Source organism: Triturus cristatus, chromosome 1_2 (assembly GCF_964204655.1).
Source record: "Triturus cristatus chromosome 1_2, aTriCri1.1, whole genome shotgun sequence".
NCBI lineage: Eukaryota > Metazoa > Chordata > Amphibia > Caudata > Salamandridae > Triturus > Triturus cristatus.
This window is the reverse complement of record NC_140580.1, coordinates 1,178,404,929-1,178,426,944: the sequence shown is the minus strand read 5'-3', so window position 1 is coordinate 1,178,426,944 and position 22,016 is coordinate 1,178,404,929. Positions and strand designations below refer to the sequence as shown.

General features: G+C 45.9%; 1 protein-coding gene across 2 annotated transcripts in view; it reads left to right on the top strand.

Moving 5' to 3' along the window:
- PKN3 (protein kinase N3) overlaps nucleotides 1–22,016 on the top strand; it is a 391,919-nt gene that overhangs the window by 164,650 nt on the left and 205,253 nt on the right. For both annotated transcript variants that reach the window (XM_085614062.1, XM_085614063.1), the window contains exons 8-10: nucleotides 6,685–6,794; nucleotides 6,937–7,080; nucleotides 7,905–7,980. In XM_085614062.1, the coding sequence (XP_085470188.1) occupies nucleotides 6,685–6,794; nucleotides 6,937–7,080; nucleotides 7,905–7,980 (330 nt within the window). The remainder of the gene's footprint in view (nucleotides 1–6,684; nucleotides 6,795–6,936; nucleotides 7,081–7,904; nucleotides 7,981–22,016) is intronic.

Genomic DNA, 22,016 nt, shown 5'->3' with positions numbered 1-22,016 from the left:
GTGAGCTCGTGACTGCTGAAGTGAGTCTCTGCTCCTTGTCAGAGTGAAGATCCATCCCCGAGTCCTGGGCTGAAAGGCGCGGCTCCTGAAGCGTTGGCATTCACCCGCACGCGCTTGGCATCTGTACACGGACAGACATTATCAGAGCAACCAGTGGCCTTGGGCTTTCAGCTCAGGTGCTCATCTTACCAGTTACTGTATCATTCGAGCCCTTTCAAGGGTGTGTCCCAAGCCCCCTCACTTCATTCACACTCACGGCTGCAGGGCCTCCACGCGGCCAGTGGCCCCACAGACACGGCACTCTTGTCTTGTTGTGGGACGAGGCTGGTGGGCAGTGCAGGTTCTTCCAGGCAGCCTCGCCCCATGCAGTTTCGATATTCACTGCTGTGACCCTCAAGCCTTTGAACAGCATGGCTTCCACTGGCATTAACCGGGCACTGTTGTGTTGCACAGTTCATGCACCTGCAGGGTTAGGGAGCTGCCGGCAAGGAATCCTGTGCGGGATGTCTAAAGATGCGATGGCTCTTTTGATGTCTTCTGTATAGTGCGAACGCCCGAGGGCGTCTTGGCGCTGGACAGGAGGAGTGTTTGAAAGAACACCATCGGGGAAAGGAAAGATGTTTTCTGAAACGGGGCAAGTTTGGTTGACGTTTGAGGGGACTCGTCATAACTCACAGGCAGTGTAAGCAAATCTCCCACCGCTCAATGTCATGTTCTTGATTTTAGGAACATTGGCAGCACGAAGCCCTTCTTCATGCACTTGGGGCCCATGCCATGCCCAGATTAATGTGCCAAGCAGAGTGCCTCAAAGGCCACTCTATCGTTTTGACTGAGCCAGTGGAGCGCAAGGAATGCTGCCGAGACGGACTTGAACTCGGGCAGGGCTTTAAGTGGGATGAAAAAACTGGGGGGGGGGTCTCAAGGGGGCGTGGGTAATGTAATTAAGGGTGTGGCTTAAAAACACATAAGCTAAATATCTGTGCTTAGCATAGTGTGCCGCCCGACTTGTATTTTGCTGTTTCTGTCGTTGCATCCAGATATGATACAACAAGTCACATCATACCTACAAGAAGTCAGGACTATTGGCTTTGTCAATGGTTGTTAGTTACATAAGATAAATAAGCAGCAACTATGGCTTGCATATAATATTGGGAAAGCTTCCACTTACAGCCCTGGTGACACGACAGACAATGTTGCTGCTCCTGAGTTTCAAAAAGAGAAGGGAAATCCAGAGAGAAAATGACTCTTTAAAGGACTCCCCTTCTCTTACAAGGCTCACCTGGCGTGACTCATGCGGCAACTTCTGGGGATAGACACAGGGGCCTCCCAGGGTCAGTGATGCACTGTTGTTGCACCCTCAGTGGCACTAGGGCGGCCGGGTGCAGAGTGTTGAGGCCCAATGTTATCCAATGGGGGATAGGGGGACTCCGGTTGGTGGCGGCTGGCAAGCAGGCAACGGGGTTGCGGGAGCAAAGCTCCTGGACGTTAGCTCAGGGCAAGTTGGGGACCAAAGTAGCACCAAAGGTGCACCCTCAGCGGCACTAGGGCGGCCGGGTGCAGGGTTCTGTTTTGAGGTCGGGTGCCCTGTTTCTAATGGAGAACCTCCGGGACAAAGAAACACTGCAGGCTCAGGGTCGCGGATCTTCTGGGTGAGACCACCACATTGAGGGGTAAGTTGGGATGTCGAGGGTTGGTTAGGCACCGTTGAGTTGGGCACTCAAGTCAGTGGGCGTCGTCCTCTTGTTAACTCTGCACGGCTCTTCGTTCTTCTTTTCTTCTTGTAGGTAGGCTGGATCTGAGGAAGGAAGGTTCAGGATGACCCCTAAATACAAAATTTAGGGACGTTACAGGTAGGTAAAGGCCAGGGACCAATGGGTCCATTCCCTGGGGTGGGTACACCCCCTATTCTGCCACTCTCCAGTGGGAGGGGGGCAGGAGCCTGTCCCGGGTTGGCTGGGTCCCCCCCCCCAACCCCCCCATCCTCAAGATGGCGGGGACTCGAGGTTGTGCTGCACCCCACCTGAGGGGTGAGGTTGGCAGAGGTGGGCCCACCTATCTTCCTCACTTGTTTTTCCCGCCGGTTCTCCCGCCCAAAGTGGGGACCAGTTGCCGAAAGGAGCAAATGGTCTGGAGAGGCTCACAAGGGCGGCATGCCTATGAAGCTTCTCCTTCGTGAACCCTGCCCATCCTGGGGGAGGAGGCTTGGCACCTCGTCCCAGGATGTGCATTGTTTCAGGCTCCGAGAGCAGCAGCTCTCGACCCAGGGGTGCAGAAACAGGTTGGTTGATGGCAGCCTGCGCAGCTACTCAGTCAGGTCACTAGAAGTTGGTCGAATTTCAGGGGGCATCTCTAAGATGCCCTCTGGTGTGCATTATATCCCACACTGGCATCAGTGTGGGTTTAATGTGCTGAGAAGTTTGATACCAATCTTCCCAGTCTTCAGTGTAGCCATTATGGTGCTGTGGAGTTCGTGATGACAACCTCCCAGCACTTTATACTCTTAATGGCAGCACTGCACTTAGTGCCCAGGAATGGACTTGGGCACTGTAGGGGTACAGGGCTCATGCACCTGTACCCTCACCACTGGCATAGGGCACCCAGCTAGGGGTTTGACTGATGTATGCCAGGGCAGTGGTTTGTAGGCATGGCACAGAGGGATGTGTGCCATGTCGACTCTTCACTTTGTTCTGCACCAAGACACGCAGCCTGCAAAGGCAGTGTGTGTGTCAGGGTACAGGGCCTCTAAGGGTGGCACAATAAGTGCTGCAGCCCTTATGGGCCTTCTCTGGTCTCAGTGCCCTGGGTACCAAGGGTACCATTTACCAGGGACTGACACATGGCCAGAGATGCCAAATGGGTTTAGGCTTCAATGCAGTTTTAAGGAAAGAACATAGGCCCTGGGTACCTGATTAGCCGGAGCCCATGGCACACTCAGTCAACATCAGCAATTCAGCAAAAGTGGGGGCATTCCATGCAAGAAAGAGGGCACTTTCTCACACCAGGTCAGTGGGCCACCACTCTGGGGACCAGAGTAGAGGCGCATCTCCAAATAACAATCTGTTTTGCTAGCATTTATCTGAGGGAAATTATTCCTAATCCAATCCGAGATGGCTATCATGCCTTCAGAGAAGGTTGACTGGGTATTGGTGGAATTTTTATCAAATGCCATTAGGAGCTGGGTGTCATCAGCGAATGAAATTAGGATGAAGCCCAGTGCCCTGAGTAGGTCCGCAAGGGGAGCCACATAAGTGTTAGTGGGACTAAGGCAAGATCTCTGCGGCACACCTTTACTCAGCTTCGATGTTGGAGAGTGGAAGGCACCGAGATTACTGGTTTGGGTGCGGTGAGTTAAGAAGCTTGACAACCACTGAAAGGCGAGGCTATGGATTCCAGCGTTTCTTAGCCTGTTCAGTAGGATGGAATGGGACATCGTGTCAAATGCTGCTGACCGAACCTGCAGCAGTGCTGCTTGTCCATTGTCCAGGGAGTGCCTGAGGCTGTCTGTAACTGCAATTAGTGCTGACTTAGTTCTAAATCTGGGACGGAACCCAGACTGCAAGAGGTCAAGGCCTCCTATTACTTCAATATACTCTTGAGAGATATTTATAAATATGTTTTTCCAGAAATTTGCCCAAATATGGTAACCGGGAAATAGGACGGTAGCTTGACAAATCTTCCTGAGGGCCATTAGGTTTCTTTCTAATGGGAATTACTTGGGCGGCCTTCCATTCGCAAGGTAGATTGCCCTTGTTCGGAGGAGTTGAGAATAGAACAGATAGCGGGTGCCAGCTGTTTATGTATCGAGGATACTTTAGCAGGTAAGGTATCCTGAGGGGAACCTGATTTGACTGTTTTCATTAGAGACTCCACAGTGTCAGTTGTAAGTGAGGGGAAGCAGTTCAGAGAATGTGCAGTGAGAGTGTGAGGGGTAGAGGGTAAAGATGTTGTTCTGAGGGTTCCTATCTTCGGTGATATTGTCGTAAATACTCTGTCTTCTGGATAAAATGGTTGGCTAACTTGTCACAGAAGTCTTGTGTAGGAGTTACCTCATTATGGCAGGCCTTGTGGTTCGTAAAAAATTAGAATGCGGTAGAGTTCTTTAGAGGATTTCCTGCCTGATTAAGTTGTGACTCAAAGCGAATTTTGTGTGCCTTCTTTAGGTTCTTATGGTATAGGGCCAGAAGGCTCTGGTAGGCTTCTTTATCAGTTGTATCATGGGAAAGACGCGACTGTCTTTCTAGCTTCTTGCAAGGGCTTTTTTCTTTCCGTAGATCGGGAGAGAACCATGTCGCCTGTGTTCTACCGGACTTGGTAGGGTGGGGTTTAGTGGGGCCAGCTGGTCTAATGTTATGTTGACTAGATTGTTCTAACGGGCCAGGCTCTCCTCGATATTATTTAGTGTCAGGTTAATATTGGTAGGTAGAGCATTCGCGAAGCGGTCGGGCGTGATTTTATGCCATTGTCTTCGCAAAATGTGGGAGGGTATAGTAGGAGTAGAGGTAACCCTTACGTCTTTCATTTAAAAACTGAGTAAAGAGTGGTCGGACCATGTGAATGATGCAAGGAAAGTTCGTTCTTCCATCACATTTTTTGTACCCTTCAATCCTTCAACAGTCAGTCCGTGCCTCCGGTGCTTCTTGCACGGTTTCTTCTCAGTGTTGGGTTGCACAGCGAGTACTGCTCTTTTTGGAAATCCCTCCTCATACTGATGGAGCCAAAGCCCCTTTAGTGGTGTTTCATCCAGTGTCCCTTTTAAAGGTTATTGCAGAGCAGACCATGACTCCCGGACACGTTTTCTTCATGCACTGTTTTGACTCGTTTCTGAAGCTAATTTGAAGTTTCGTCAGACCATTTGTGACGGGTAATCTCTGCTTCCCTAGCTGCCATCTCCACTATTCTGGCCCAGAGGTATAAAAACATGCATTCATAATAGTAGCATCTGTGCTCTTGGTCCTCAGTGACCAGAACCTATCTCCATCCTCTCTATTCAGTGTCTGTCTCCATCCGAGCACTCAGTGGTGAATCTAGGGCCCTGGAGCGGCCAGTGGAGGTAAGGGAGGTGCGTACAGACGACAGCTAGCGTGGGAGGCGACAAACGAGGGAGAGAAAACTTACCTTGTGCTCTCGGCCGCCCCCAAAAAAGTGCCTCCTAGGGCGGAACGCCCCCGCACCCCATTTCTAGCTACGCCACTGAGTGTAATCAACTAACATCCTCTATCCATTAGAACTTTTCAAACACCCTTAAGTTTAGGATTCAGGTGATTCAAAGAACACCACATCGTAGATCTTCAGATTCCTTCTCTCTCCTTCCCTCCAAACATCTCTGATGGTACTCCTCGCCTCTGGGCCATGTGCAGCACTGTTGCCCTAGTCTTGTTTATGCTATAGATCCCATCTCTGATGGTACTCCTCGCCTCTGGGCCATGTGCAGCACTGTTGCCCTAGTCTTGTTTATGCTATAGATCCCATCTCTGATGGTACTCCTCGCCTCTGGGCCATGTGCAGCACTGTTGCCCTAGTCTTGTTTATGCTATAGATCCCATCTCTGATGGTACTCCTCGCCTCTGGGCCATGTGCAGCACTGTTGCCCTAGTCTTGTTTATGCTATAGATCCCATCTCTGATGGTACTCCTCGCCTCTGGGCCATGTGCAGCACTGTTGCCCTAGTCTTGTTTATGCTATAGATCCCATCTCTGATGGTACTCCTCGCCTCTGGGCCATGTGCAGCACTGTTGCCTTAGTCTTGTTTATGCTATAGATCCCATCTCTGATGGTACTCCTCGCCTCTGGGCCATGTGCAGCACTGTTGCCCTAGTTTTGTTTATGCTATAGATCCCATCTCTGATGGTACTCCTCGCCTCTGGGCCATGTGCAGCACTGTTGCCCTAGTCTTGTTTATGCTATAGATCCCATCTCTGATGGTACTCCTCGCCTCTGGGCCATGTGCAGCACTGTTGCCCTAGTCTTGTTTATGCTATAGATCCCATCTCTGATGGTACTCCTCGCCTCTGGGCCACGTGCAGCACTGTTGCCCTAGTCTTGTTTATGCTATAGATCCCATCTCTGATGGTACTCCTCGCCTCTGGGCCACGTGCAGCACTGTTGCCCTAGTCTTGTTTATGCTATAGATCCCATCTCTGATGGTACTCCTCGCCTCTGGGCCATGTGCAGCACTGTTGCCCTAGTCTTGTTTATGCTATAGATCCCATCTCTGATGGTACTCCTCGCCTCTAGGCCATGTGCAGCACTGTTGCCCTAGTCTTGTTTATGCTATAGATCCCATCTCTGATGGTACTCCTAGTCTCTGGGTCATGTACAGCTGTTGCCCACGTCACATTCACACTATAGTTCCCAGCTCTGATGGTACTCCTTGCCTCTGGGCCACGTGCAGCTCTGTTGCCCACGTCACGTTCACATTATAGAGCCCCACGGATACAGATATGTACGTTAAATGAGTGAAAAGGAAGCGCCATGGCTAATAAAGCAGGTTTATAGGAGACTCATCTGTAATATTCTATTTGCACAATTGTATTTCCTTACGTTCAGGCGATGCTCTGTGTTGATAGCCCTGTCTCTCCTGTATCTTTTGTTATTGCCTCTGTTAGCATAATGCGCTGCAGTTGTCACCCAAGGTTTCCTACCCTGTTCCTCTCTCGTTTTGTAACTGTGTTTCTTCTCCATCAGGGGAGGCCCGTGTTGTTCTGAAAGTGGATAATAAAGTAGTTGGGCAGACGAATTGGGGACTACCGAACAGTCACGTCTGGGACCAAAAATTCAGCGTTGAGCTGGACCGGGTAAGAAGTCTCTAGCAGCCGCCACTCTCCCCCTCCTCCCTGACTCCCTGTATCTGCGGGTGGATGGACAGATATTGGTTTGTGTGTGACTGCTGTCGGTGGGACATATGTGCACCCGTTCATGCTGCCTCTTGTCTTGCAGTCCCGAGAGCTGGAGATCGCTGTGCACTGGCGGGACTGGAGGGAGCTCTGTGGTCTCAAGTTTGTCCGACTTGAGGACTTCCTGGACAACCAGCGGCATGGACTGTGTCTGAGCCTGGAGCCCCAAGGCACAATCTACGCAGAGGTAAGGCCTGAGGGATCCGCAGTACGAACAAAGAGCCGGTCCTGAGTTGCGTCTGAGCCTGGATCTGCGGGGTACCTCCTGTTCAGAGATATCGGAGGTCTTCATCGTGGGAAGACATGTCCGGTTATGGGCGCTGGTAGACATTAGCGGGCTATGTATGGACAGATGCTCCGAGGACAGTGTTGGAGTCTGTCGTAAGCGGTGAGGGGCGTAACCTGGCAGAGGGGACTTGAGTGACTGTCAGGCGATTGGAGTGAAGTTCATTATGAGATGGGGACTGGAGTTCGTTGAGAGACTGAGGGCCAGAGGAGAGCTAGCAGACCTCGGGGGCTGGGAGAAGCCATTTGTAATCGTTCTCTGTGGTAGCATCTCTGCTCTGGAGACGCCTCCTCAGGGCCTTCCTTCCTACTTGCTTTTCAGAACAAGCTCAAACCTCTTCTTTAATCTTGGAAACCTTTTCACCTGCCTAATACCCACTTCATGCTAAGGTCCGTTAGGCGTATGAGGGCGCTCTACAAATTACCCTCATTGCATATTTCAGGCATGGGCGGTGTCTGTACTCCTGGTAGAGGGTGGGCACGCTGTTTCATCAAGGTGTGGCACTGGTGAGCAAGGACACGAGCAAGCGATACTAGCAATATAGCGGACAATGGTGAGGTTGGATACACAGCTTGAGATAATGTATGCTCTAGTTAGTGAGGGAAAAGGTGGCTATAGAATGAGCCTAGGAGGTATAAGAGGCTTGGAGGGCGGGGTGGGGTGAGGGGGGCTGTCAGTCAAAGGAGAGAAGTTTTCATCCCCAAATTCTCTCTCTCATCCTACAGATGACCTTCTGTAACCCCATCATCCAACAACGACCCAGGCTCAGGCGACAGAAACGCATTTTCCCCAAACAAAAAGGTAGGCAATGCCTGTGCTGCAGGCGTGAGTGTACAGCAGGGGTTGGAGGTTTGTGTGCAGTGCAGTGTGGCAGTCTGTGACCTGGAAAGGTGGGTGTGCTGCCATTCAGCCTCCTCCCGAGACCCTAACGCTCATCCTAACATTCATCCTAGTGCCTCTGTGGAGGCCCCGCCCCTTTCCCTATTCGTGGATGTAGGTTTTTCGCAATTGAGGCTTTGGTTTAATTGTCAGGCAGTTTGACGCCTTGTCCAGGTTTTACTCAAGCTTCAAGAAGTCTTTTATTTCCTGTGCACCCAGTTTTGTTACTCTTCTGTCTATACGCATTGTTTGGTTACTACTCGACGTGCAGACAGCTGTTCGACTCTACCCTGTGATGTGTGAGTAGATCTAATTCTCCAGCTGTGGGATCGACACTTAGAAGAGCTTTTCATGTCTAGAGGGTGAGCCTCTCATGGATCACTGTGGCACATATTTGCTTTGAGATTTGTCTTTGATTTCATAGTAAAGTATGATATTTCTAAAGCGCAACAAATGCCAAGGCATCTTGGCGCTAAAATCGATGCTGCCGCTAGTTTGGGTAAAATAGTTGCATATTAAGGGTAAAGAGCCAAGTTTTGAGCCATTTCCTGAAAACAAGCCTGTTCAGGTGAGACCTTAGGGAGGAAGGCAGAGTGTTCCAAAGTTTGCCAAGTGGGAGAGGCTTCTGCCACCCCACGTGGCCTTCCTCACCCTGGGAGTAAGGACCAGCCGAGCATTAGTAGATCACAGATCGCGTCGAGAGACATACCAGACAAAATATTTCTAGAGAACCTGAGGCCCATGTCCGTGCAATGCCTTATGGACCATACACAGTGCCGTAAATTTGATCCTCTCTTGGACTATCAACCAATGAAGGTCCTTGATGCTGTTTGCTATAGGACTGAATTTTGGAATTTTCAGCAGCAATCGGGCAGCAGCATTAAGCAGAGACTGCAGCTTTCATTGAAGCCGTGTATCTATTCCTAGATAGAGAGCGTCGCAATAATCTATCTTGGACAAAATCAAGGCAACTAGTACCGTTTTTGCATCTCCAGTGGGATGGAAGGGAAATTCTTTCTTAGGATCTTTAGAAGATAAAAACACGAGGATGTAATGTGAGTGATCGGTTCTGAAAAGCAGAGCTGGTTATCGAACAGAACACCAAGATTGTTCACTTTATTGACTGGGGTTGGACGTGGACCGAAGTAAGCCACCAGGAGTCATTCCGGAAAGTAGTATCATTCCCAAACAGTATCACCTCAGTTTTCTCTGTGTTTAGCGTTTAATAGTTCTCACGCATCCAACTGGTGATAAGCACCAGACAACTGTTAAATTGTCTGGCCACAGTATTTACAACCGATGTAATGGATATGAGTGTCTGTCTGTCGTCTGCGTAGGCTATAGCAGAGAAACCACAAGCTCGAATGAGTCTAGCCAAAGGGGTGACATTGATGTTGAATAATGTAGGGGATAGTGACGATTCTTGAGGCACCCTTCATGGGAGGGAAAATGAATGAGGTGTACCCGCCAAAGGTCACCTTCTGTTCTCTATGTGAAAGAAAAGAGGAGAGTTGGGGCAAGACCTTTTATTCCTACTGTCTCCAGCTGCCTGACTTTCACCTGATGGTTGACCGTGTCAAATGCGGCCAGAGATCATGCAGGATGAGAGCAGCACTACCTCCCTTATTCGCCTACATGCGAATCTCCTCGGCGGCCAAGACCAATGCAGAGTCTGTTGAGTGTTTGGGTCGGAAACCATGTTGAGATGAGTCAAAAATATCATTGGACTACAAAAAAGCTGTCGAACTTCGCTCATGGCCCTTTCCATAATTTTGGTTGGGAGTGGCAGACAAGATATAGGGCGATTAGTTCTTAACCTCAGTAGGGTCTTGGGACGTTTTTTTTCTCGAATGGGACGTACCCAAGCCTTTTTCCATGCTGCTGGGAGATTCCCTGAGATAAGCTCCATGTTTAGGAGTAGGCCAAGACAAGCGGCAATGGCGTCTGGGACCACATGTAATACAAAAGGCAGGACTGGATCGGTAGGGGAACCTGATTTCATTGTTTTCAAGTATTCAGATAACTTTGTTAGTAGTTAGGGAGGGGAAGCTATCCAGTTAGTTCCTAATATTGTGCGAGTGGTCGACAATCCATGGACAATCAATGGAGATAAAAATGCAGAGAGAGACGTGTAGCCTGCAAGTCCTTCATAGACAGTGTTTACTCTGGACGGGAAGAACTCAGCTATTTAATCACAAAAATCTTGGTGGGGAGTGAACTGCTTGCTGTGACCATACTTGGAAAGAGCAGTAGCCATTTATAAAAGTTCTCTGGCGGTATTTTTTTCCGATCCAATTTTAATTGAAAATTAAGTGTATTTTGTAGCCTTGATAGCCTCTTTATATTCTTCTATCACTAGTTTGTATTTTTTTTTGATCTGTTCTGTAGCCTTTCCTTCATATTTGTTCTTGTATTCTACATTTTAATTTTATTTTTCTAAGTTCTGTGGAATAGGGGCTGACGGATTTTTCCTACGGCATGTACTAGTTTTCTTGGGGCCAGTTCTTTCCCTGCGGAAAGAAAACAGTTTTCAAAATTAGAGGCAGCAATGTTATCGGGGTCTGGTGTGTCTGTGTCTGCGTAGAGCAGACTCCAGCTCGATTTGATTAATTTCCCGCCAAGGTTATATTTTAAGAACAATTCTGTAAGTATTAGGAGTTTCCTCAGCTGAGACGGCCAGTTTAAGGAAAACGGCCCTATGATCAGTCCAAGTTAGTGGAAGTGCTTTGACAAAAGTAATGTCCGTGTTAGTAGTGAAACGTGTTGCTGGCCTTGTGAGTTGGTTCAGCAAGTGAACGCCGTCTCCTCCTCCTGCTTCAACACCCTCCGCATGCTCCGCAAGATCTACAGATGGATCCCCACCGATACCAGAAGAACAGTCACCCAGGCCCTCGCCGGCAGCAGACTGGACTACGGCAACGCCCTCTACGCGGGAACCAAGGCCAAACTCCAGAAACGACTATAGCGCATACAGAGCGCCTCTGCGTGCCTCATCCTCGACATCCACAGCCACATCACAGCCCACCTGAGAGACCTACACTGGCTCCCCATCAACAAGAGGATCACCTTCAAGCTCCTCACCCACGCTCACAAAGTTCCACACAACACCGGACCAGTGTACCTCAACAGACGACTCACCTTCCACAACCCGAACCCCCAGCTTCGCTCCGCTGACCTTGCCATAGTTCCCCTCATCCGGCGAGCGACCGCCGGCAGCAGATCGTTCTCTCACCTCACCGCAAAAACCTGGAACACCCTCCCCATCCGCCTACGACAGACCCAGGACCTGCAGGTCTTCAGGAAACTCCTCAAGACCTGGCTGTTCGAGCAGTAGCAGCCCCCCCGCCCCCCCAGCGCCTTGAGACCCTCACGGGTGAGTTGTGCGCTCTACAAATGTACTGATTGATTGAGTTACAATCTGTCGTAGGCCAAAGCAACTAAGGCCGTCCACCAGGGGCTCCGTTTCATTATTATCCTTGCGATCGAGGTGAGAATTAAAGTCGCCCAGCAAGGTGACAGCGGGGGAAGTCCATGCAGGACTCCGAAAAGGTTTGCATGGATCATGCAAACCGATCTCTAGGGCCTGGCGGACGATCTATTAAAGCCCCTGTGAAGGTGCTGGTGTTGCTAAATTTAAAAGTAAACGGCAGGCCTTCTCCCTCTAAGTGCAGGTGTGGGGTGAGAACCGCTTGGATATGGCAGCGATAAATAATAGCTGTGCCACCCCGTGTTTCCCCTCTGTCGACTGTAGATAGCCGTCCCAGCAAGATACGAACGACTTTCATCCGATGCTTTCTTAGTCCAGGGTTCCGTTAACAATAAAATCCACAAATTCGTATCTGTATTTAGCAAGGGTTCCAGTGTTTAATAAAACACAGGTGAGTGCATGGTCTGAATGTGTGATTTTTTGTAAGGTGTTTGCATTAGCTTTGGTGACCAAGGGCTCACTAAGATGAAGGTTAGGTGCGTAGTTGCATTCCGGACAGCAAAATAAGTTGATGTCCAGATTCCAGGGGGCGAAGCTACAGTGCTTACCTTTATTAAGAGATAGTAGCTGGCCCCTTGAGTAAACCTGGGAGGGAAGAGGACTAGGGGTCCTGGCGCACTCCGGACAGGCGCAGACGGGCTTGGCTATGGCGTGTCCGATACACGGTCGCGTCAGCATGTGCATTTATCCTCTAGTCTGAAATAACAACTAGAGTGTCAACAAAAATGGTGGACCCGCTCTTACATGCAAGCATCGTCAGGCATGTGCAAAAAAGCAAGAACACAACCAGTCCCTCATCCCAGAGAATAAGACCATAAAGAACATTCTGTGTCTTCTCCTCTCAACATGACCAAAGCTCTGTGAGCCCAAACGTTTAGTGGCCTGAGTGTCGCTGCTCCACGCCTTGATTACCTTGAGAGGACATCGCCCCTCCCTGTGCCTCTGTAAAGGAGTACCCCGGACCAGGAAAGTCTGCACTCACCTTCACAGTGTAGGCGAGAAGGGACCAATGGCAAACTCATAGAATGAAAGGTATTTTTGTGATCTAACCTTTCAATCAATCAGGGTTTATAGAGTGCGGCTACCCCCGTGAGGATCTCAAGGCACTGAAGGGTGGGGGGGCTGATGATCCATCTGGGGTTCAGGTTTTACAATCCTTCCAGAATTGGGTCAGAGATGGGTATTGCCTGAGATGGAGAGGCAGGATGTTCCAGGTCTTAGTGGCGAGGTAGGAAAAGGATCTTCCTATGGCTCTGGTCTTCTGGATCCGTAGGACAGTGGCCAGGGCCAGTGGGGCGGAACAAAGGTGTCTGGCGTGTATGTGGAATGTGAGGCGGTCATTCAGGTACGCTGGTTCTTTGTCGTGGATAGCTTTGTAGGCATGTGTGAGGAGCTGGCAGGTGATTCTTTTGTTGACTGGGAGCCAGTGGAGTTCTCGAAGGTGTTCGGTGATGTGGCTGCGACGCTGGGATGTTGAGGACCAGTCTGGCTGCGACTTTTTGAATGTTCTGTAGTTTCCGGAGGAGTTTCTGGGTGACGTCGGCATAAAGTGCATTGCCGTAGTAGTCTGCTTGTGATAAGTGCATGATTTGGTGGGAATCCATCGAAGCAGGCGGAGCGTGTAGAAGGATGATGAGGATACACCTTCGATCTGGTGGTTCTTTGTGAGCGAAGAGTCCAGTATGATGCCATTGTTACGTGCTTGCGCGTGTGGTGGGTGGGTGGGTGGTTCCCCTCTCTCTGCTAGTTTCAGGCAAAATGTGAGGATGTGGTGGACCTTGCCAAAACTTCCAGTTATCAATCGTAACTTTCAAATTCACATCTCTGCTCAGCAGGCTGTGGGGCAACCATGACAGTGCCTCATCCCCGAACTTTGTGTTCTTCTCAGCCATTCGCACCCTAAGAGAGAGGTGGTCTTCTCTATTCTGAACCTTGCACAAGGCTAAAAGCACATTTCCAGTGTGTCACCTTTACAACCCATCCTTCACCTCACATCACCTTTACCATGCTGTTCTTACCACAAAGGCTATTTTTAGATGCCTTACAATGCGGGACTTTGCCACGCAGGTAAATTATTATTTTTAGGACACATAAGCACTTGTGTGTATTTATACATGTATGCACAATTATGTAAATAAATACTTAAGTCATAGAAAAAAGGAGGATTTTGTAAATTTCAGGGATTAGTAGAGGCTTTTTAGATTTTGGAAATGGGTACGGGGTTTTAGGTTTCATGGGTGGTAGTTGTAAGGTTTTTTGGGGGGGGTTTATGCATGGGTAACTGATATTTAGGGTTCAGTGAGGGGTGTGGGTAAAGGGCTTTGAGGGTTCATGGGGGTTTAGGGATGGGGTGGGTTTTGTATTAAAATTAATATACATTTAAAAATCCCAAACAGGGTTTTAAAAAGTGTACAAACATAACATATATATATATATATATATATATATATATATATATATATATATATATATATATATATATATATATATATATATATATATATCTCTCTCTATATCACACCAACAATTTCCAATACGAAATCACGCACGGACACCAGGGAGATTTGCAGTTCAAGCTGGTTTATTTACTGTGTTTGCAGTAAATAAACCAGCTTGAACTGCAAATCTCCCTGGTGTCCGTGCGTGATTTCGTATTGGAAATTGTTGGTGTGGTATATTCGGGGCTGCCGATTGTCCCTGCATGGACCGCCCTGCTAGACAGCCTTCACTTTTATCGGGATTGTGAGATATATGTGTATATATATATATATATATATATATATATATATATATATATTCCAGCGTCGTTTCCACCAGAGCTTGCCGAGCACACGGCGGGTGCATCCAAAATTACAGGGGGTGGAGACCTGTTTTGTTACACAACAACTACAAAAGAGGAGGTGCACTCACGAGGTATTGTGAAGAGGCTTTTAATATTCGCATACGCATTTCAGCATTCGCCTTAGTCAGTGTGTTTAAAAGCCATCCTTTCTGCCACAGCGAGAGACCTTTTAAACCAATGTATGGCCTGATTGGTTGGATTTCGGCCAATGGGAGGACTCCTTTTCACGTGGTATTATACCGTACTTCAATGCAATTTAGGTACTAATTAACCATTTAGACTAATGTCAGTTTATGAAAAACAATGTCCCGGTTAATGCCACTCATGTCCTGCCACATAGTTATTGTAGGAAATTATTCTCACTCTCACTGTGTCACATCGCCTCTCGCCTGCCGCTGGATCTTAACTGTTGGCTTACTGCGGGTGTCCGTCGTATGGCGAGGCACTCCTGGCTTTGAATAAGTCACGACCTTATTGATCGGCAGAGCCTCAAAGCGGCGATTCTGGCAGCCCAATTAAATTCCAGCGTCGTTTCCACCAGAGCTTGCCGAACACACGGCGGGTGCATCCAAAATTACAGGGGGTGGAGACCTGTTTTGTTACACAACAACTACAAAAGAGGAGGTGCACTCACGAGGTATTGTGAAGAGGCTTTTAATATTCGCATACGCGTTTCAGCATTCGCCTTCGTCAGTGCGTTTAAAAGCCATCCTTTCTGCCACAGCGAGAGACCTTTTAAACCAATGTATGGCCCGATTGGTTGGATTTCGGCCAATGGGAGGACTCCTTTTCACGTGGTATATATATCTCTCTCTATCCAAGCTTAACTGCTCCTGCCACTTCCGATTCCCACACGGTGAAGAAGGAGGCACAGAACTTCAGGCAAAGTCTAGTTTATTTAGACCCAGCACAACGCGTTTCGGGCTGAAAAGCTCTTGTTCACGTGCAAAATGCAAACATGCCATCTTGGTTTTTATTTTCTAGAGTGAACACACCCCTTGACTAACATCACAGGTCACCTGATCATAAATACAGAGGAAAGACTACATTTTCGTTGATTTGTACAGTTACGACTAAATCCACATGCATATCTTTATATCCCATATACATTTCATTTTTAAACATTTACATCCATTAAAATTCCATATAAATATTTGCAAATAGCTTATTTTCTTTTTCCTTTTTTCACTAACATTAATTTAGTGAAAAATATATGTATAACTGGATAAATCCATCAAATGCTATCAGAATGCAGTCTTATCAAATCTCATATCACCGGATAAATCCTTGTATGGTCATGTGTTAAACTTTATATATACACCATTATGTTCATTCTACTTTTTTTCTTTTCTACTATTCTCCTTGTGCTAAACCCTGTGCTAAAGTGTGCAAAAGAGTGCAAAGATAAAGTGCTGAAATAGGGAACATTTAATTATATACATAGTTGATCCGATTAAATCTACCATAAATGCAAAAAATATATGTAAAAATGCGTTTAAAAGAATCTTTTTTTCATTAAAATCAGATCATGAGGGAAAATACAGGAAATTTTTGATACATCAATGTTTCTTCAATATTTACAGATTGCTTTACTATATCTAGACATATTGGAAATAATAGTTAAAACCAGTTTTTAAATATGTCCATCTCAATTATATAAAATTATGCATATCATCTGTAGTGTTTAAACCGTTAGGCCATTTACAATCGAACTCTAAAATCAATTTTGTCTCCAATTGGCTAAGCTGGCGTTCCCTATTACCTCCTCTTCTGGATTTCGCCACTGCATTAATGACATAATATGAAAGGCAATTAATATCATTGTCATGAGTTCGTTTAAAATGTCGCGCCACAGGATATGCAGGATCGCTGTGGAGAATGGCTCTTATATGCTGCAGTATTCTGACGTGCACCTGCAGCTTTGTACTACCAATGTAGTTAAGCCCACAGGTGCACGTCAGAACATATACGGCATATTCAGTTTTACAATTGTATGAACCTTGAATGGAAAAAGGAATTCTGCTAAAGGGAGTTGAATATTCAGTCATATTACGGCCAAATTTACATGCTCTACAAGTTGCACATTTTCTGAACCCATTAGTCGGTTGTAGCCAGGAAACAGCCTTTCTTGTTTCAGGTGACACCTTGTGTAAGGTAGAGCCCATAGTACTTCCACGTCTAAATGTAATGATAGGGACATCTGCCGTTCCATTGCAGAGAATATTGTCGGTAAGTACTATTGGGCAATGTTTGTTGACGATAGATCTTATTTTACGTTCTTCTCTGTTATACGTTGTAATCCGCCTGGGGGTATTCATTATTCTATATGAAGAATGAGATACAGGTTCTCTTTTCTCATTATTTTGTGGGTCTAAAAGGCTGGTTCTTGTTCGTTTATTGGCCTTCCCTATTGCATCAGCAATTATTTTGTCTGAATATCCTCAGGCTTTTAGTCTGCCCACCAAGTCAACCTGGCATAAATTAAAGTCCTCATCATTGCTGCAAATACGTTTTAATCTTAAAATTTCACCGTACGGAATGCTAGCAATGAGGTGTTTGGGATGAGAACTACTGGCATGCAAAGTAATGTTGCCAGATGTTGGTTTCCTGTATAAAGTGCTTTCAATTGTACCATTGCTGACATACAACCTTACGTCCAAAATCTCATCTACAAATCTATGGGCCTCTTTTTCACCTCCCCTCCATAAAATGAAAACATCATCAATGTATCTCAAATACATAGCAATATGAGATTCATATAGCGCCTGGTGAGTGGTTTTGAGGACCCACTCCTCCCACCAGCCAACATGCAAGCATGCATAGCTGGGGGCGAAGCGAGCCCCCCTCGCCACACCTCTCACTTGTTTAAAAATATCTTTATCAAAAAGAAAAAAGTTATTATTTAGGCACCAATTTATGATCTCAATCATTTTATGTTCATAAAATGTACTGGCCCTGTTATCCCAAAAATGTTTGACTGCTCTCATACCATGTGTGTGATCTATACTCGTATATAGAGATTCTATATCGAGGGTAATCAAGCATAGATCATCTGTCCAATGCACATTTTCAATCATTTTGAGAAAGTCACCAGTATCTCTCACATAACTTGGCAACTCCTTTACCAAATTTTGCAGAAAGAAATCTATTTAATGGCCAACATTTTTCCCCAAGCTGTTAATTACCGAGATAATTGGCCTACCGGGGACAGGAAAAATATTTTTATGCAGTTTGGGAATCAAATATAAAACAGGTAGTACCGGAAATTCATTGTACATGAACTTATATTCTTCATTGGAAATAAGGCCTTGTCTTTTCCTTAGTGCAAGGTATTTCACCAATGTAATCTTGGCTTTTTCATATTCTTTGGTATTAGATTTTGTGAAGCAGCTTGCTTCATTAAGTTGTCTTAATGCTTCTAAAACATCTTTTTTAGGCCACAAAACCAAATTACCTCCCTTATCAGAGTTTTTTATAATCACCTCATGATTTTTGTCAAGCTTTTTCACTAACTCATTATATGCCCGTTTTAAAAAAAAAAATAGATTTCTCTTTTCTGTTTTTATGCAGTGCGATTTATTTTTTTCAGATCATCATTGTGTGTATTTATATATGTATGCACAATTATGTAAATAAATACTTTTTTGAGATTTTGGAAATGGGTACGGGTTTTAGGTTTCATGGGTGGTAGTTGTAAGGGTTTTTGGGGGGTTTATGCATGGGTAACTGATATTTAGTTAGGGTTCAGTGATGGGTATGGGTAAAGGGCTTTGAGGGTTTATGGGGGTTTAGGGATGGGGTGGGTTTTGTATTAAAATAAATATATATTTAAAAATCCCAAACAGGGTTTTAAAAAGCGTACACACATTATATATATATATATATATATATATATATATGTATCACAACCAAACCCGACTTTCATAAAATCGGACACCGACACAGGAGATGCTGTTAGCCATCCGGCTAGGGTTTATTCTTCTTCTTGCAACGCGTTTTGGCACAACTGCCTTGCTCACACACTATATATATATATATATATATATATATATATATATATTCACTGAAAAAACCATAGGTTTCACACATGTTATAGTTAGCGGAAATTTTACTGATAAAAAACCAGTGAAATTCCCCCGTTATAGTTAGTGCAGGCAACTATAACTCACGCGACCGCAATCCTCTGCTGATGCTAATACTGTATTTAGACACTTATATGCCCATGTCTTCTTCCATACATTTTTAGCTATACATATATTACAAATATTTTTTTTTCATAAAGACACATATGTCATCAGCAGAAGATTGCGGTCGCGTGAGTTATAGTTGCCTGCACTAACTATAACGGGGGAATTTCACTGGTTTTTTATCAGTAAAATTTCCGCTAACTATAACATGTGTGAAACCTATGGTTTTTTCAGTGAATTTGCAAGGTTTTTTAAATGCTAATTCCTAACTATAACGTGTGTGAAACCTATGGTTTTTTCAGTGAATTTGTACGGTTTTTTAAATGCTAAGTTACTTTACGCCATTCGAGGCGTGCGCGCCCACTTAACGCAGTTCGTTCCGTGCACGGTTTTTATCAACTTTAATAAGCCCTGTACATTTGGTGGCCTTCGGCCACCAAAAGCACAGGGGGTGGGGTCAATGTGGATAGTGTTTTTTTTATTTCAATTTTATAATTTCATGTTGCCAAAATTTAGTTTTTTTTACCTATTAATAAGCCCTGTACATTTGGTGGCCTTCGGCCACCAAAAGCACAGGGGGTGGGGTAAGTGTGGATAGTGTTTTTTTTATTTTTATTTTTTTACCGTACGCTTACGGTAAGCGTACGGTAAGCGTACCCCGCGAAATTGCCGAAAAAAAAATAAAACCATTTTTGCTCTTGGGGGATGTTTGTGGACTCCCTCAACATGACTATGTGGGAGGGAGTTGTCAAAACAGCCCCGTAACATGTTTTTGGCCATCATGTTTGATAAACAACACTCAGTGCGAGAGACAAAATGGCGGCCGCCGCTTCCTGGTTTCGGCCGATTCGAATGTTTACTAAGATCTAAGAGCCAATCAGAATCGCGCTCGCGCACGCCACCGTACGCTTACCGTAAGCGTACGGTAAGCGTACCGTAAGCGGGCTCAGATATATATATTGATTTAAAGGCTATTTTCTCTGAATCTACTGAACAGATTTACACCAAACCTACAAAAGGCACTTCCTTGACCTAGGGACTACCTCTCTGCCAAATTTTGAGTAATTCTGTTCAGCCGTTCGGGCTGTAGCTCGTTCTAAAGGTCCTATGGAAAAATGCATGGGAAAAACGCGTTTTGGGACCCCCCTTTTATCTCAGCCCCCGCTTGACGGATCCCCCCGAGACTTTCAGGGTAGGAGCGGAGCGTAGCGCCCCACCTATTTTGAGAAATTCGCGAGGATTCGTCGACCGGCGCCAAAGTTATTCAAAATAGAATGTTGAGGTTTTCCTATGGAAACGTGGTCCTAACTATAACTACCTACTGGCGACCGCCAGTAGGTAATATATATATATATATATATATATATATATATATATATATATATATATATATATATATATATATAGGGAGAGAAAGATATCTATATAGATCTATATATAGATATATAGATATATAGATATATATATTATTGTATATTATCCTGGGCTGTATACATACATGCCAGGAGGGTCAATGCAGTTGCCCCTCCAGGCATGGAACATGTTGACCTTTTGAGCTATCTCAGTACATTATTACTACAGATATCCCCACTGTTTTTACTGCGTCAAGAGTACCATTAGATTAAATCATTTGTAGGTTCCCATTAGACTCTCTAAATTCATTTGAGCACCTCCCTACACCCATACCCCCTCACTGTTCTCGCCATACGGCTGGATCAAAAGATCTCCGCTATAGAGCCTCCATTGTCATTGCCACGCTGGCTTGGCGAGGAGCGCCCTGTGATGAAGCATGACACCCCCTTGTGTGTTTGTGAGGGCATTCAGATTTGATCATTCGGATCCCCCACGCCAAGTCCTTCTTTTCAGTTGCCCGGATCCACCATTGTGAAGAGGGGGTTTTCCCCTCTCCCCTTGGGAACAGCACCCCTCTTTTGTGTATACATGTTCCTAGGAGCGTGAGTGCTGGACCTTTCAAACAGTGTAGTGAAGATGTGGGATTAACAATGGACATTGCTAAATTAGCATCAGTTCATATATGCTTGGCCGCAATTCAGCCGCTTTTGCACATGTTACAACATGGCACTGTTTTCGTAAATATTTTTGCTTGAGCGTTTTCACAAGTGAACCGTCTGCCTTTCACACATCTTGCTGTGCTCTGTGCTTCTCGTCTGCACATAATGTTCAAGGTCAGAAAACAACATCCCTGTTAATCAGCTTAGGTCAGTCCAACGTACATTAGACACAACATAGAACACAGCTGCACTACTGAATTTGAGTGCCTTTTAATATTGCACAGGATGCACGTTTAGGCACTTGGAGAAAATCTTTCCAGAACAGAAGAGCTGTGCTTGTCTGGAGATGTAAACCTTTGCATCTAAGACTTGGAGGTATGGGGTCCCCCTGACAAATCCCAGAGGTCTTCTAATATTATAATTAACTAGCTCTTAGCATGGGGAGGGTGGAATGGCGCTGTAGTCCTTCTCCCACTGTCATTATAACATAATATCCCCGTTCGTATTGTATGGAATTGTAACAGTGCCGATTATATTGTTTTTATGAATTTTGCTGCTAGTATTGGCTTGTGTATTGCATTATAGAGCACGTTAGTAAAAATAAACCTTTTAAACTATACAGTGTCTCCGATTACTCACGTTGTGGACTAGTACAAGTGTTTGAACGAAAGAGTGCTCTTGTTCCCACTACTCCTGAGAGAAACGGCATGGCATGTTGTAGGTTGTCTAATCATTGTTAGCTTCACTGTAGTACTGAGAACGAATGAGACACTATTGCTAGTCGGATTGGGGTTCTAGGTACTGAGGTGGGTTTTTTGGTACACCACAATACACCACGGTCCTGGTTTCCTTCGCATAGTTCTGTGTATGTGCAGAATCCCTGCAACATGGCGCCCAACGTGTTGTCTGGTACTTGTATACGAGGCACTTTAGTAGTACTTTGTGCTGGTCCACAACCCCCTCACTTCTGTTTTCCGGTAACAGCTGTGACGTTATAACCTACCTATATTGATGTTTTTATAGGTCTTTTCAAGCTTGATTTAATAAAATGGTTTCCTTCTTCTTTTGAATCGCTACCCTCATTTGCGCTGCCACGCAATACGTTGTTTTCTTTTCTTTGTCTTCAAGGCTGACGTTGATATAGCGGCTCATAGCCACGCTGCACTCAGGCGTCATTTGGGCACGTATGGAGTGCCTGGCGTGGGTGTCAGTCTTATCTTTGTGGTAGGAGCGGATGCGGCGTACCCTTTTGAGGTGTTTTATTCATGGGCAATGTTTCCAGCGGTGGATGGGACTGATGATGTGTTCCATACATACACTCCTACAGAAACACCTCATGCATAACAGCCTTATAGTACTCTTGAAGTTCCACTGTCGGCATTGCAACACCGCATTTGGTTTAATGGTGCCCTCCCCCACCCAGTGACTCG